The sequence below is a fragment of the Gobio gobio genome (genome assembly GCF_949357685.1).
Source record: "Gobio gobio genome assembly, chromosome: 17".
NCBI lineage: Eukaryota > Metazoa > Chordata > Actinopteri > Cypriniformes > Gobionidae > Gobio > Gobio gobio.
The window spans coordinates 31,431,159-31,448,902 of NC_137110.1; the positions used below are offsets into that span (position 1 = coordinate 31,431,159).

The following is a 17,744-nucleotide window of genomic DNA, read 5'->3' on the forward strand; positions in this document are numbered from 1 at the left end:
TGATGTAATGGGACATCGAGAAAACCCATCTCGATTTCTCGAACAAGAACACTACTACCAGTTGCAGTCTTTTCAGACAACGGCAACAAGCCGCGAAGGAGGAAAGATTGAGCCGCGCCTGTATCTCGCAAAATGCGCACAGCGACAGCTTCCTCACCAGGCACAGATACGGTCCCATTCGTCAGAAAGGGCTCGTACATGGACTGGGTTTTCTCGGATTTCAACTCTGCAAGAAAGACAGGCGGCATTTTTCTTGAAGAAGAACTAACGAGACCCATGGGTTTTGTGGACTGTTTTTTTTTTCAGTATTAAGCACTCTGCCACAATATGTCCAGGCTTTTTACAATAAAAACAGTGTCTGTCTTCTTGTTTTACTGCATTCTTTTTCGAGTCTACATCAGTGGCCGTAGAAGGATTAACTCTTAAGCGAAAACGTTCTCTGGCGACGTTATGCGTTAAAACATACTCGTCAGCAAGTATAGCAGCTTCAGAAATAGACTCGGCCTTCTGCTCAACTAAATAGGTTGCCACAGTGGTTGGCAGACAGTTCCGAAATTCTTCTAAAATAATTAGTTCTCGCAAATTCTCCTGACTATCCACACGCTGTGATGAACACCAGCGATCAAACAGGGCTTCTTTATCTCGACCAAATTCAACAAAAGTTTGACGCTCATTTTTTTTTAAGTTCCTAAACTTCTGTCGATATGCTTCAGGGATCAGCTGATAACACCTCAGAACTGATGCTTTCACAACATCATAGTCACCGCTCTGCTCCACTGTTAGCGATGAGAAACCTCCTGCGCCCTTCCCACTAAAACGCATTGCAGGAGGAATGCCCAAGCAGTTCTCTGCCAATTTAAATTCGTTGCGACACGCTCAAAGTGTGGAAAATATTTTTCCACATCTCTTTCCACAAAAGGGGGCACAAGTCGAATGTGGCGCACGACATCAAATGAAATAGGGTCAGAAGGAGCGACACCTTCCCATCATCATAATTGCTCACCAGAATACTCACCAAAATGTTGTAGCGTTCAGAAGTTCCGCAATTAACACTAAAGTCCGATTTAATCAATTTATCCCGGACGAGTCTCCACTATGTTACGGGCGGTCGGACACCACCCTTAACATAAAGGAGAGACGCACACAGATCAGCTCGTTTCAAAGTCAAGGGGTAGGTTTATTTAACAGAATGGGTATCAAATGATAGGTGGGTTAACACTAAGATAAAAAAAAACACAAGAACGTTTTCTACTCCGGGTGGACGACTAGACGGCAGTCACTCAAAGTACAGCAAGCTCGGCTCTGCACCGTCTCTGTGCTCAGTCTCTGTGTGCGCGCTCAGGAATGGACCGAGAAGCCTTTTATAGCGCCAGTAGGCATCGCTCAGGTGTGGCTCATCTGCAATTAAGAACACACGTGTAGCAACAAACACCAGAGCTGAGGGACGTAACAAGCGCTAAATTACCGCGCTGCACAAACCATACGCCGAAACCTGGCAAGTCTGGTATCGTTGGACTCGGCAAGGATTCAGGAGACAAAAAAAGTTAGTCCCATGAAATTAAGTCAACCCCACCCAAAGTTATAAGGGTTTGAAAAAAAAAATTCTCCACTAGGTTGCGCTGTTTTGAAACTTGTCAGGCTACTTCAGGGCATCGTGCTGATGACCCATACAGAGTTTCGTAACAATCCGTTCATAAAATACAGCATTTTAGTACATAATTCAAAATGGCCGACAGTCAAAATGGCAGATATGGTAAAATTGGATATCAGACGTCTCTGCATGCCGTCCTGAATCTAACGAGATCACTTTTATGATTTTTGGACAAACGGTTCAGAAGTTATAAGCAAAAATAGCAATTTTTCGTATCTCCGGACCAGTAGGTGGCGCTGCGCCGAAGCGCTGCATGTTGCCTCAAGTCATGCTTGTGATGATTTGTACCAAGTTTGGTTTGAATACAATAAAGCGTTGCGGAGATATTGCCTTAAGTGTGTTTTTTCAAGCGTTACGTAAAATTTGTTTGCGTGTTTATCAAAAACGATTTGACGAATCAACTTGAATTCCATGTTTTATTGTCAGCACTGTCTGGAGATGATCAGGTTAAATTTTCGTGTAAATCGGACCAACGGCCTAGGAGGAGTTCGAAAAAGTTGGGTTTCGGTTAATTAAAAATTTTCATGACGGAAATGACGTCATAAGGTGCAATCGAATTGGCTTGAGCCAAGGAATCGAAGGAAAAAGATTGTTTCTAGCTCTTAGGGTTCAAAAGTTATTAGCAAAAATATGAGTCAAACTTTGCACAGGTGGTGGCGCTAGAGGGATTGAGTTAGAGACTCCAAAATGGGTGTGGTTACTATTGGTAATGACCTCGATCAGTGTACCAAATTTCATAATTTTCCCGCAAACGGTTCTATGGGCTGCCATAGACTTCCATGGCGGAATAATAATAAGAAATCTAACAATTTCAAAAGGGGCTCCACACCTTCGGTGCTTGGCCCCTAATAATAATAAAGAACAAAAATTTGTATATTAGAATGATTTCTTAAGGATCCTGTGACACTGAAGACTAGAGTAATGATGCTGCTTTGCGTCACAGAAATAAATTACATTTTTAAATAAGCTGATTTTTAAAATGTAATAATATTTCATAATTTTTTTGTGTTTGTTTTGTGTTTTTTTTACCGTGTTTACGTTTCATTTTTACGGAGACCCTAAAGGGACGTGGTGGTGGAAAATTTTTTGGATGGGAGGAGTTTTTTTCCCCCCCAAATCTTTTGCGTTCCCTCGCAAAACTTTTGCGTTCCCCCCGAGAAACTTTGCGTTCCCTCGCAAAAGTATTTTATTAAACATAGGCCCGGTTTCACAAACGGGATTTAGGCTAAACTAGGATTAGGCATTAGTTCAATTAGTACATTTAAGTAACTTTTATAAATGTGCCCTAAAAAAAAACATTACTGGTGTGTATCTTAAGACAAAACAATGGCACTGACATATTTTAAGATACATCAGTGCAAGTTTCTTTCAGTTAACACAACTCAAAAATGCATTTTAGTCTAGGACTAGCTTAAGCCTTGTCTGTGAAACTGGGGGTGAGTGTTTTTATTAAACTAAGTGACCATTGATGTGTTCGTTCAAACGGAATTGAGACAGTGTGTAACATTGAAGTTAATGACTTGTAGTAGGCTAATGCTTTTCGGGTTTTGCACTTTGCAGAAAGTTCCTTCGGACTTCTCTCAGCTGCCTGCTCATATAGACCCATTTATATTATACGTCTCATTTTGAGGAAAATTAGGTTGCAGCTTGTTGTCTACGTTAAAGAGACATTGTGTTTTAACAACATTTAGCTCACCGAACTCATTGAACTAAGCACTGACTGTATTTATTTATAGCAATTACTCTAACCGCTCCATTTTTAACGTAGCCTAATGAGCTGTTTGAAACGGCCCGCGGGACATCTATCTTTGCATGAGAACGCAAAATATCTTTGCGAGGGAATGCAAATCTTTGCGATGGACCGCAAAAGATTTAGGGGAAAAAACCTCCTCCCATCCTAAATTTTTTCCACCACCATGTCCCTTTAGGGGCTCTGTACATTTTCAAGTCATTTACGGTGTAAGAAAAATAAGCCAGAGCGGCTTCCCTAAATGCAGCAACTTCCACTTTTATTACAGATATTTTGCGCCAATTTTCCAGTAAGAGATGATTTTGTTCTTTTGAACACATGGGATGGAAATGCTGCTTTAAATCACAAATGTTTATGCTATATTATTATATATCATTTTGTTAAGTTAAATTCCCAATTTTGGATGGAAAACACACTTAATGTTGTTGGCCTCGCGGCTCGAGATCAGAGACTACTGGCCCTTTCCCGGCCCATAGGTAACCCACACTGGGCTGACAGTGGAAAACCTGCTACTGCAACAGAAAGTCCACAATTATCTGTGTATACCACTTACTGAATGCTGAATGCCCGGCACTGTGTATTGTCTCTGTCCTTATTCCGAGGTTGAAGAGTTGCAGTGGCAGCACTGTTTTTTCCATTAAGCCCTGCATGTGAGCATGAGGAGAATTTATAAAAAAATTAGATGTAAAATCATGCATCATCAGCATCTTACAAATTTGGAACCCGTCTTTTGGCTCAGATTTCACGTCTTTTGGCTCAGATGATGAGCACTAACAAATAGAAGGCTGGTAAGTGAGCTATAAATCACCTTTATATTGGGGCTCCTCATCACTCTGCTGTTCTATGAGGTAGTCCAGCAGACCATCAAAAATCTCCAACAGGTTTCTGATAGATTCTTTTTCTCCTCTGACTATATTCTCACCTACAGAGAGAAAGCATGCGTTACATACATGAAGCCACACACTACATTAAAGGGTTAGTTCACCCAAAATTATGTCATCTTTTACTTACCCTCATGTCGTTCCAACTGCGTAAGACTTTTGTTCATCTTGGGAACGATGAAGATCTTTTTGATGAAATCTGAGAGCTCTCTGACCGCTCCATAGACAGTCTATGCCATTGCAACTTTGACGTAGTGCTGGGCGGTATGACCAAAAATTTATATCACAGTATTTTTCAACATTATATCGGTTTCGCGGTATATGACGGTATTTTTTTCCCCTATGCATGACCGGGTGTTAACCACATTTTCTACTAATTGAGAGAGGATGCTGCAGTAAATTGACTAGAATGCCCTATTTTACTGTCATGATGAGTGAATATTGTAGACAAATTCCACACTAGAATTAATAGACTTACAGGTTTACAAAGCCCCACAAAATGATTCTGTGTGGAGACAACAACCAATAAAACACATGCAACACACTCATTACAGACACATGAATATTAAAATATGACCATGGAGAGATATATAAATAAAATAAGATAAAAAAAATAAAATAAAAAAAAATAAAATAAAAGAGTTGAGGGCACCTTAAACATTTTAAAAATCTAACCCTACACAGTAAAACATGTTTTGGGAACAATTGAGAAAATTGATCATTACATATTGGCCCAATAAATTACTTCCAAATAATTATCCCCATGCAAAAAGTTGCATTGTAGTAATCATAGCTCAAAATTAAAATTGTATATTCACTGAACATATTTAATTGTGCTCAGTCAATCTATGAAGTCGAAGTGAAAAAAATCCATGTTGGATGAACAAGTCCTACGTCCGAAAAACTGTATATGCATGCACAAAATGCGCTTGAGGAAAACCGTTCGTGTGGAGATTTCAAATGCTGATCCAGCGGGAACGAGAGCAGACTGCAGAGCCAAACCAGCCATTGCTGAAGAGAAGACTGAAACAAACATTCCCAAGAGAATAGAGATATTCATCATCACAAGACGTTTGTGAGTATTGAGCACTGAAATTATTCATTATGCAGTGCCGCGGTTTCTTCACCACATTAAGACATCCTGTTATGCAGAAGACTGTGAATGTATTCAGAGTTTTACCTTATTGAAAATAATGTATTTTCACCAAATATCCTGTGTTGGAATTGACTTGTTAATAAAGTAATGTGATAAAATGTCAAACCTGTTGTCTGTGTTCATTTTGCTTAATATATTTATGTTTTTAGTCATTTTTGTCTTTTGGGACAGTGAGAAATAAACAAACAATTGTTACTACAATTTAAAACATTTAATTGGACCAACCTCACAGTTTCACTGTAAAACATTTCTCCAATTCAAAATTTTCTAGTGACCGATCACAACAAAACTTTTCAGTTGGCCAAATTGAATTTCTGTTAATTAAATTGTATCAATTCGCAGAAATTCAATTTGGCCAATTGAAAAATGTTGATGTCATCAGTCACTAGAAAATTGAATTACATTTTTTAACAGTGTATATAACAAACTGCCGAAATGAGGGAGAAAAGCGGAAGAACATTTAAAAGGTTGAAGGATATTTGCAATGCATTTAAGAGCACTACAGTCTCTGAACAAATGGCACACGTCAGTTTAACACAGAAAGAATAAAGCAGTTAACCGTTTGGAGCCCACTGAAGTCCATTATTTGGAGAAAAAAATCCTGGAATGTTTTCATCAAAAATCTTAATTTCTTTTCGACTGCAGAAAGAAAGACATGGACATCTTGGATGACATGGGGGTGAGTAAATTATCAGCAAAAGTTTATTTAAAAGTGAACTTATCCTTTACATTTTTGCCCATTCTTGTTTGAATTGTCAGTCTATTTATTAACTTACATATATCGTCTTCTGTGTAGCAGAATAACCCATCGTGTCATCGTCAGTGTCCTTTGCACAACGTTACATTTCATTTGAAGAAGACGTGATGAAATATGTGCGCATACATGCTGCCGGTTTATGTTTAGAGCACTAGAGTATATGAAATATGTCCATAAAAAAAAACTTAAACGCGCTCGCTCCGGTCTACATGTGCTAAAATATGATCCATGTGGAGAACATTAATCTTAGCTCCACGCAGAAACCGCTCTCTCTCACGCGCTGTTTTTCTTGAATTATCCACTGTAATCAAGGGCTGAATCCAAAAATCGCCCCCTATAACCTTAAATAGGGCATTATTTGTGGGGACAGCCATCTGTAGTGGTGTCAGAAACCATAGTGGACATTATTGAGTGCACTCATTCAATCTCACATTGCACCGCAATAACGAGTATACAGCCGATGTACACACAACAGCTGTCCGAATTCGCTCACTCTTTCAAGTGAACAATATAAGTGGATAACGTAGGGAATAATAGTGAATGAGGCTTTAGGGGGTGATTTCGGACTTACCATAGGCTGTGATGCGATCTCAGCTGTGCTCTCTACAGTGCAACAGTGAAACAGGACCCCTCGAACAGTGACGCGATGCGCCGCGTTCCGAACGCGACACATACCGGTATTGCGGCATCATCAAAATTCATATCTTAACAAAAATAAATAAAGGTATTCGTTATCAACCGGTATACCGCCCAGCACTACTTTGACCTTCAAAAAGTTCATAAAGAGATCGGAAAACTAATCCATATGAATGGAGTGGTTTAGTCCAAATGTTCTAAAGAGACTCGATCACTTTTAATGATGAACAGATTAGTTTAGGCGTTTACCCGCATATAAACATTGACCAGTGAACATAAACACAAGCTCAACCGAACTTGAATCTTGAGTCAAAGTTGCAATGGTGTAGGCTGTCTATGGAGGGGTCAGAGAACTTTCAGATTTCATCAAAAATATCTTAAAGGGTTAGTTCACCCAAAAATGAAAATTCTGTCATTAATTACTTACCCTCATGTCGTTCGACACCCGTAAGACCTCCGTTCATCTTCGGAACAGAAATGAAGATATTTTAGTTGAAATCTGATGGCTCTGAAAGGCCTCCATTGGCACAATGGCACTTTAGTACCTTTTAAGGGTCTTGAGAGTGTAAAGACGTCGTTACAAAGTCCATCTCACTACAGTGGTTCTAAAATAACTTTATGAATCGGCGAGAATAGTTTTTGTGCGCAAAAAAACCCTAAATAACGACTTACATAGTGAAGACGATTTCAAAACAAGGCATCATGAAGCTTCGAAGCGTTATGAATCAGCGAGTCGAATCACCAAATTTCAGCAGTTTGGCGGTTTGACACGCGATCCGAATCATGATTCGGCTCACTGATTCATAACGCTTCATGATGCCTTGCTTTGAAATCGTCATCACGATGCAAGTCGTTATTTAGGGTTTTTTTGCGCACAAAAACTATTCTCGCCGATTCATAAAGTTATTTTAGAACCACTGTCTTACAGGTGTGGAACAACATGAGGGTGAATAACTAATGGCAGAATTTTCATTTTTGGGTGAACAGAAAACCCTTCGAAAACAGAAACCATGTGCTCTGAATGATCTTAACAGGCATATTTAAAATTCTTACAGGTGTTAAATAGACACTTTTTAGATAACAGGTGGACACTTTTTAGATAATGGCATCATTCCTTCTCCAATGACAAGTGATTAGAGACCATGGGAAGAGAGACGGAGAGTGAAACATGCCTAACCTGTGATGTGAGATAAACTAATCTGGAGGTAGTCTAAGGCCAGTGAGTCAATAACAGATTGCACATTGTGGATGTCATCTTCCTGACGCTCAGCAGCTACACAATCTAAGGAAGAAAAGGACCAAAAAATTAGTTTCACAATCATAATACAAGCAGGTTATAATATTTCTCTTAATTTGTAATAACCAAGCCAAGGAGAAGTGGTATTAACTAGGGCTGTCACCGTTAACACATGCAATTAATTTAAAGTCCTTAACGCGTTAAAATAATTTAACGCAATTAAATTACATAAGTATGTAAAGCTACGTCATTAACATACTTTTTGTCATGCAGTTAGATGATCTTAGAAGTCGGGAGTTTAAAGGGTTAGTTCACCCAAAAATGAAAATTCTGTCATTAATTACTCACCCTCATGTCGTTCGACACCCGTAAGACCTCCGTTCATATTCGGAACACAAATGAAGATATTTTTGTTGAAATCTGATGGCTGAGAAAGGCTTCAGATAGGCCTCCATTGACATTCAGTACATTCACACTTCCAAGATCCATAAAAGGCACTTTAAACGTCGTAACAAAGTCCATCTCACCACAGTGACTCTACAATAATTTTACGATGCGACGACAATAGTTTGCGCGCAAAAAAAAATCTAAATAAGTCAAGTCAAGTCAACTTTATTTATATAGCGCTTTTAACAATGTAGATTGTTTCAAAGCAGCCTTACAGTGTTAAACAGGAAAATAATGCAGCATAATTTTATTCAGCTGTATAGCCATTCTGGAAAAACGCTAATGTCATTTCAATTATCATACAGTGACAGTGTGGGCTTTAGATCAATAATTCGATAAGTAATTTAGTTTAAATGGTTAATTTAGTTTATTATTTCGATTTATTTCGATGTTTAGTTGAAAAATTTAGTGTCCCCAACTGAGCACGCCAAGTCAGAGGCAACAAAATAACACCTTTATCCAACTTGTTCTTGTCTTCCGTGTGTGCCTCCACGACGCATGCGCGAGAATATGACGCAGATCTGGCGTTCGGACACATGACCCAGAAGCGATTTGTTTACAAGCAGAGGAAGACGCGCGTATCTAAGCTGTTGAATTCTACATTGATCGTGCTTTAGGTCTCGGCGTAGTTCTCAAAATGGGGCTTAAGTGTGCATTTCATGGATTCCCGAACCCCGGCGCTACGTCATATTCTCACGCATGCGTCGTGGAGGCACACACACGGAAGACAAGAACAAGTTGGATAAAGGTGTTATTTTGATTTTTTTTGCGCACAAAAACTAGTCGTCGCATCGTAAAATTATTGTAGAGCCACTGTGGTGAGATGGACTTTGTAACGACATTTTAAGTGCCTTTTATGGATCTTGGAAGTGTGAATGTACTGAATGCCAATGGAGGCCTATCTGAAGCCTTTCTCAGCCATCAGCTTTCAACAAAAATATCTTCATTTGTGTTCCGAATATGAACGGAGGTCTTACGGGTGTCGAACGACATGAGGGTGAGTAATTACTGGTAATTTTCATTTTTGGGTGAACTAACCCTTTAAATCACAAATCACACTGAGCATCTATAAGCACCTGTAACCCTGGTAGGAGGAAATTTCCATTCTAACTCTTTAACCCGATTCTACTTCTCTGTTTGTGATCAAGCCATTTTAAGCCGTAAAACTCTGGGAAAGTTTTCAGTGATCCAGTAATCGAATTCATTCAAACAGTCCAAAACAGCGCTAATGTAAAGGCCAGGCTGATTACAGCAGAGATATCAGAGAGAATAGAGACTCACATGCGTTTTAGTGAATTATTCATTCCAGTGTGTGCTTTGCTTTAAAATACGAGCTCTGTCGTATTCTGCGATTGTTTCTGAAGAGTGCAACTTTGGTGACGTACAGGAGTTGTACAGTAAGCGTGTGAGTGTCTGTTAAATTGATCCCCAAAGAACAAACCGTGTATGTGCCTGCTCTTGATCACTGATCGCACGCTGCATTCATGTACAAACCATAGAAAAAATACAGACATATCTCAGTACATTCGCATTGTTTCCACACACAGTCAGGAAACAATTTGATTTGTCATGTGTACGTTTTTGTGTTTAGTAATCATAGGTTTATGCAGTCAAGTCAAAGCGGTTGATTTAGGAGCTTTTTTGGTATCTCTGTGTAGTCCTGTTTGGTATTACAGCTTGACTCGTCATAAATGAAATGAAAACAGTCTTGTCGTTGTTTCTCTGTAAACATACCATACACTGAATTCTGTAGATTTTTTCTGTTATGTTTTTTTTTTCATAGGTGCTTAGTTGTGTATAAATTTATTATATAATAAAATTATTATATGTACTCATTATATTTGGTTATTTGGTGTCCTTTAGGAGTCTCCAATGATCCTTGAAGCTTGCAGAAAATATTGCTTTGTGAGAATCACCATTCAATCTGATTGCTTACTTTGCTGGATATAGCAAATGACGACAACATTAATGTGTTTAATAAGTTAAATGGCGTATGCTTAACAACAAAAGTGTGATTAAAATTTGTAATCGATTGACAGCCCTAGTATTAACACTAAGTTGCATGGCATCTTATGCAAAAAAGCCATTGGCACAAGTTTTCAATTATCCTTTGAAATTGAGAGGGATTTATTTTGGATTGAGCTTGTGGATTGTTGCCTCTGGCTTGGCGTGCTCAGTTGGGGACACTACATTTTTCAACTAAATATCCAAATAAATCTAATTATCAAACTAAATTAACCATATAAACTAAATTACTGATCTAAAGCCCACACTGTCACTGGGCACAATATTGAAATGAACTGATGACATCACCGTTTTCTCCAGAATGGCTATACGGCTGAATAAAATTATGTTGCATTATTTTCCTGTTTAACACTGTAAAGCTGCTTTGAAACAATCTGCATTGTTAAAAGCGCTATATAAATGAAGTTGACTTGACTTGAATTGAGGGGAACTAAAATAGCCTATAGCTATGTTTATAGGGTTTATAATGTTTGTAAACATTTAGTTATATTTACCAGTATTTTAAATTAATGTAATTAATTTGATATGTATAGCGTATTTTTTAACCATGCAGCTAGTGGTTTAAAATAAAATTAAAAATAACAAACTTAAATTACATCTTAAACTGTTTAACCGATAGTATTAATCAATCAAAATTCTTGGACGGTTAACCAGTTAATTTTGAGCATCCCTACAAAAATAAATAAAGGTGACTTGACCTGAGAGATCTTAGTATTATTTTAAGTGATATTGTGTAAATCCTAGAATCATCTATAAAATAATTTTCGGCTTTCTCTGACTTTTTGCTAGCCTGACGTCGTCATACTCAATTCTAGTCAGAATTTGAGTCGGATACTGCTCCATTGGGCTGTGATTATGGGGCGCGTTTCAACCGAACCAGGAAAGACCTCAATTTGATAGACTTACAACCAATCAGAGCAACTGAGCAACGCATAACGTTAGTTGTCAAATATCAACAGAACTCAACTGCACTGTGTTGCCAAGACCGCGGGGTTGAAGCGACCCCAATTATGTGATATACAGACCCAGTAATGAGAATTTTAGCAGGCAGCCCTGCCAAAATAACATTAGAACAAATTCAACCCAAGCACTCTTTGGTGACGTGGATGATTACGTTACTGTTTATCATCTGTCCATCATCGTCTAAAGCCCGCCCTGACAATTTCATTGAACCTGAACAGTTTCTGTTCGGGCATAATTACTTCTCTACGGATCAATTCCAGACCGAACTGCCCGAGTTAAAATGTTGTGGGCGGGGCTAAGTTCGGCTGGCATCCAGGCTAACTCTTTGCACTTGTGTCAGGAACATAGGCTGTGTTCGAAATCGCCCCCCATAACCCTTAAATAGGGCACTATTTGAGTGAACATCCATTTGTAGTGGTGTCCGAAACAATAGTGGACGTTTTTGAGTGCACTCATTCAATCCCACCATGCACCGCAATAACGAGTGTACAGTAGATGTCCACGCTGGAGAATATGCTTGTTCGATGCCTGCTCGGCGTATGACAGCAAAGTCCCGCGAGAGCATTTCGAGAGCAAACGAGTGCTTTTGAATCGTTCTCTCACTCAACCAGACGGTGTACTCTCAACGCACTGTGAGAGTCGCGCCCTGAATGAATGAACTTACCGCTGTCCGATTCGCCCTATGTACCCTCATTCTCCATTACTCCACTACTCCAAAAACGAGCCTACAAGCTTAAAGTTAACCCTATAACTCTTTACTTGTGTGGCACTGAACTTACTTGGAAAGGGGAATAATAAAGTAACTAATAAGCATTTAATTAAAAAAATAACAATAATATATTATATATATATATATAGTAGGCCTATATATTTCATACTTTATAGTAGGCTATATTATGGGCGTCAGAAGCAAAAATAATTGTCGGTGGGTCCTTTAACAGAAACATTTTACTGGAGTAGATGCAATTTACATAAAACTTTATTTAAATATATCGGCTTGTTTAAACGTCTGGTTGAGGAAGAGACACCTACAGAATACACAATCTTCATCAGCAGCAATAGTGTAGGGGTAAGACGCGTGGCGCTAAGATTTGACGCAACTTGATCAGAGGTTCGAATCCACCTTTTGCCAAACTCGCACTGATCCTTTTTTCCATCATATATCAGATCGGAAAGGAATTTATTTTCTATGAATATGAAGAAAATATTGAAAAAAAAGTGAAAATAAAGCTTCTAACGCGTTTAATCAGTGTTTATCAGAGTATGTAAACAGACGTGCTCAATTACAGGCGATAAGTGAGTGGGCCCAATATCATTGGTCTTAAAAAGTGTGAGTCGATGCCATCTCCTGGCGAAACACGGGAATTCATTCAATGCACGGCGCGACTCTCAGTGCATTATGGGTATTCTCTAGCCGTCGAGCATACATCGGTTGCAAACTCGTTATTGTGGTGCATTGTGGGATTGAATGAGTGCACTTAATAGGCTTGTTTGAGATGCGCCTCGCCTCGCCTGAAATTCAGCCGAGACTAGGCGGCTGCAGTGAGGGGAGGAGTGAAAAAAGTGCAGGCAAGCCGGACAGTTCTCTCTTCTCGTAGTGGATCAGACACCTGCGAGATCAAAGGCGGATATCGCGGGATTCACACTCGTGCGCTTTGTTGCTGATGAACTGGATGTAATTTAAGTTCTGTTACTTTTATATGAAAATAAATATTATGAACAAGACACCCAAAGTTTTTGTTATTTATTTCCATTCGAAAGACGTGTTTATCAATCATTTTTACTTTAATTAGGCCTACATACATGTTTGTATATATATATATTTTTATAAATATGACAACAATCACATAACCCACAGAGAGATCGCCTTTGTTAGAGAGTTTGGGAATATTCACACATAAAAACATGATATCAGAGTTTTAAAATCAAACATTTTTAAAAAGAACCATACATCACGGTTGTTTAAACGTATAAGCATTAAGCTGTGTCGTCAGCAAGGCGTTTCCCATCATGCTTTTGCTCCGCGCAGTCTGTGGAGAGCAAATGCGCTCAACTGCAGAATCCGACACATCCGCCTTTCGCTCGCGAGAGTCTTTTGACATACGTCAGCATGACAGAGCAAGGCGGACCGCCCTCGGACACTTTTCTAACCGGAATGCATCTCGCGCTGATCACCGGTGATCGGTTCTGCACAGATTTCACTCATCTCAAACAAGCCTAATAACATCCACTATGGTTTCGGACACCACTAAATGGCTGTTCCCTCAAATAGTGCCCACAGCTGAATCAATCATCCATCCATCTTCCGAACCGCACTGGTCCAGCCCAATATCATGCATACAGGTATAAATGATCCTTTTTAAGATGATTATTATATTGTTTGATTAAGGTTACATGCTAGTTTCCGTAGCAGAGTTCAGGATAAATCTTTTCATTATTACAGGAGCTGCCAAACAGCAAGCACAAACTGCAAAAACGGCAGCCTTTCCGGCGCACTTAGTGTCCGAAATCACTCACTCGTTTTCAAAGTGGACTATATCAGTGGACTAATGTAGGGAATAGTAAATGAGGGTATAGGGGGCAATTTCGGAAACAGCCATAGACTGTAAAAAAATATGGACGTAGTGTCCGTGACGTCACCCATAGGATTCTGATGAGCCGTTCTGAAGCGCAAAGTAGGGACGAGCTGGCCGTTGCCATCTTGGCAGCGCGTCATCGCGCGTCACTCCCGGATAACAGAAAATGGGCAAAAAGGCGGGACGTGGGCGGAGCTTAAGTGACGCGATGACTAACAGACAGCAGATAAATGGCTATCCACCTGTCACTCGAAGTGGCCACGCCCTTAATTATGCAGAATTTTAAGGCTTTATATAATGTAAACGAATGAGTTATAAAAAAAATTCACCCCCCTCACAGTTGTCATGAAGGGCAAAATGAGCCGTATAGACCAAAAGCACAATTTGTACCAGGCTCTAAACATGTTTTATTCTGCTCTAAAGTTGGCCATTTTAACATGGGGCTCAATGAGATTCTGCTCCCTTCTGGATCCTGTCCCTAGCGGCCAGTCGATGAATTGCAGTTTGAGGCACTTCCGTATTGGCTTCAAGAGAAACTGCGGGAGGTTGCCGCTTGGGTCAGGAAAAACTGGAAGGGTCTACCCACATACTCGCTATATGCAAGATTTGACTTGGTGCCCCTTGTATCAAGGTTAAGCACTACACGTTATCAGTATAAGTTGTGGAAACACTCGTACTGTTTTATTTTTGTAATGCATTGAGGTTATATTTTTATTGTTGTTGTTGTTTTATATGATGTCCAGTCCATTCTACCCCGTCATTATGTTCATGATATTATTATTTTTTATTTTTTAAAGGCTGATGATAGTAAAACTGTACAAAAATTGCACCTATGCCACATTACAGCCTAAACACAAAGAGCAAGAGTGCATCTAACATTCATGCACAAACTATTCATTGAGAACTAGCAAAAGTGTTTGTTTTCCAGTAAATGGCAGCAATCTTCCACTAAACTATGAGCATTTTCATGTTTTCACCAGGAATTCAAATGAGAAATTTTGATATTTAATGTGAATTTTACATAAAATGTTGCTATTTTAAATAAACCTGTATATAAATATCATTACTAATTTCGGCAAATACATTTTAAAATTGCTATACACCCCCTTAAAACTGCACAACTGCAGAGTAAAAACATTAGGCTATTAAAAAAGGGATATTTTTATATTATTTATTTTTTACAAAATCACACTGGCTGTGGCCTCTGGAGAACCCAGAACAGCTGCTTGCATAAAGTTTAAGGTAAAAATAACTGGAATTAATTACCAAACATTAGTATTTTACTACTATGCAATTAAATAAACTGTTCATTTATTTGCCTACATCACTTTACTTCTGTCTTTACACTGCAAAAAATGCTCTTCTTATTTAGAATCTTTTTCTTGTTTCCAGTCCAAATATCTAAAAACTCTTAAATCAAGGTGCATTTACTAGATAAGTAAAATGACATAAGACATTTTTCTTGTTTACTTGAAAATAAAATCAAAATGAAGTGAGTTTTTGCTTAAAACAAGCAAAATTATCTGCCAATGGGGTGAGAAAAATAATCAAATTTCTGTTTGGGACAGAAACAAGATTTCAATCAGAAACCAGATTATTTTTCTCACTCCACTGGCAGATAATTTAGCTTTTTTTCAGCAAAAACTCACATCATTTTGATTTTATTTTCAAGAAAACAAGAAAATTATCTTCTGTCATTTTACTTATCTAGTAAATGCACCTTGATTTAAGAATTTTTAGATATTTAGACTAGAAACAAGACACAAATACTATGTAAGAAGAGCAGTGTATCCCTTATCTTCCCTGCATCAGAGGGCTTCTGTCTTTTTTGACACTTCAATTCGGCCATCCGTCATAAATAATCAGGCAACTTTCACCGTGTCAACACCTGGTGCGAACAGCCAAGCACTAGGGCTGGGCGATATGGAGCAAAAAATATATCTCGATATATTTTGCTATATCTCTATATACGATATATATCTCGATATCTTTACAGGAAAAATAACCCCCAAAAACTACTGCAAAAACAAATATGCCAAATACCACAAAGTCTTTTTTTTTTATTGAAGTGCAAAGAGGTAGGCAGTTCATGTAGGAACAAAGTATGGATGCAACAATACAGTTAGTCCACGGTTCAATACATACCTCGTTTTTTTTTACCACGGTTTTCGGTTCGGTTCTGATGGCTAGTCGCATCAGATTTTTGCTATTCTATTCTTAGCCGAACAGCAAGAGCTTAAGGAGGAAAAAAATACTATTTTTTTATTGCAATACTCTTTCTTTATTTTACTTACTAGACTTGAAAAACCTTACTTAAACTTAAAACTTTACTTTTAAAAAACCTTGTACACATTCCTAGTGTACTGTATAATATAAAATAAATATATATTTATAAAGATTTACACTGGCAGCTCAGAGCTGTACAGCAGCATATTAGTATGAAATTGAATTAATAAATGTAAAAATAAAACACTACAGAGACTTCCCTATAAAATATACATTGATTCTTATTAAAGCTACTGTATTAGTTTTTCAGTCAAGAGCCGTGAATGATTTTGTCTTTGTCTTTTGTTATTTTATTAACCACTAAAGGAATAGTTCACTCAAAAAAGAAAATTCTGTCATTGATTACTCGCGCTCAAGTTGTTTTAAACCTGAATAAAGTTCTTTCTTCTGTTGGACATAACATATATTTTGAAGCATATTGGAAACCAAACAGTTGCTGGTCCCCATTGTAGGAAATAATAATATGGATGTCAATCGCTACTATCAGCTGTCTGTGTTCAACAGAAGAAATGAATACAGGTTTGGAACAACATTAGAGTGAGTAAATAATGACATCATTTTAGAGTGAACTGTGCCTTTAAGGACAAGTGGCAGCGTGTTCACTCGGCTGCACTGCTGTCAATTTAAGACTTTCACGCATCTAATATACAAACACACGCCGATTTTACTTTCACTTTAGACATAACCGACTGTGTTTATGTTAACCTTGTGTGTATTTGACAGTATTAGCGCAGTAAGATTTAGTCCAGTAATCACTTGTTTGACAGGCTTTTAGTGCGCGCGCTCGGGAAAGCGCATGGTGCCATACGCGCAAGGCTTTAAAACGCATGCAAATAATGAATTCTCATTCAAAAATAAAAACTCATATCAAGGGCATAGTAAGTAACCTTCTCCAGCAAGCAAGCCGCTCTCTCTGTAGTGTACAGTCGCGGGAGTTCTTGTCTCGCAAAGTAATGCCGCCTAGGTAAACTGTATCTTGGATCAAGTGTTTGAGAACCAACTGTCGGCATTCATGGCAGTAGACATCTGTCTGCTGTTCGTCCGACGCCTTAACCGAGGTATCTCCATATAATGGAGCCAGTTGTTTTTAAGACGAGTTCTGTAGCCTCCGAGCTGGTTGCGGACGCCGCCATGACAACACGCGAGGGGAGGGGGAACAAAAGCAAGGAGGCGGGGGGCGAGCGAGCGGGGGCAAACAAGCAAAGTGGCGGGATCAGAATTAAATATAAACAATATATCGATATATACGATATGTCAAAATCCATATCGTGTTTAAAAAATATCTCGATATATTTTGAATATCGAGATATCGCCCACCCCTACCAAGCACCCTAAAAAATGAAAGCAATCCTGTCTGCGTTGGATGCGGCGAGAGGCGA

The 17,744-nt window shown here is 38.7% G+C and overlaps 1 protein-coding gene across 2 annotated transcripts in view; it reads right to left on the reverse strand.

Annotated features, from left to right (window-relative positions):
• Nucleotides 1-17,744, reverse strand: part of LOC307140903 (centrosomal protein of 95 kDa-like) — a 194,869-nt gene that overhangs the window by 169,914 nt on the left and 7,211 nt on the right. The window contains exons 3-5 of one of the 2 annotated variants that reach the window (XM_079840692.1): nt 8,009-8,113; nt 4,210-4,323; nt 3,955-4,045 (exon numbers count right to left, since the gene is read on the reverse strand). In XM_079840692.1, coding sequence (XP_079696818.1) covers nt 3,955-4,045; nt 4,210-4,323; nt 8,009-8,113 — 310 coding nt within the window. Of the gene's footprint in view, nt 1-3,954; nt 4,046-4,209; nt 4,324-4,412; nt 4,520-8,008; nt 8,114-17,744 lie in introns of those variants that run through there. The other variant, XM_079840693.1, reaches the window with a different exon arrangement.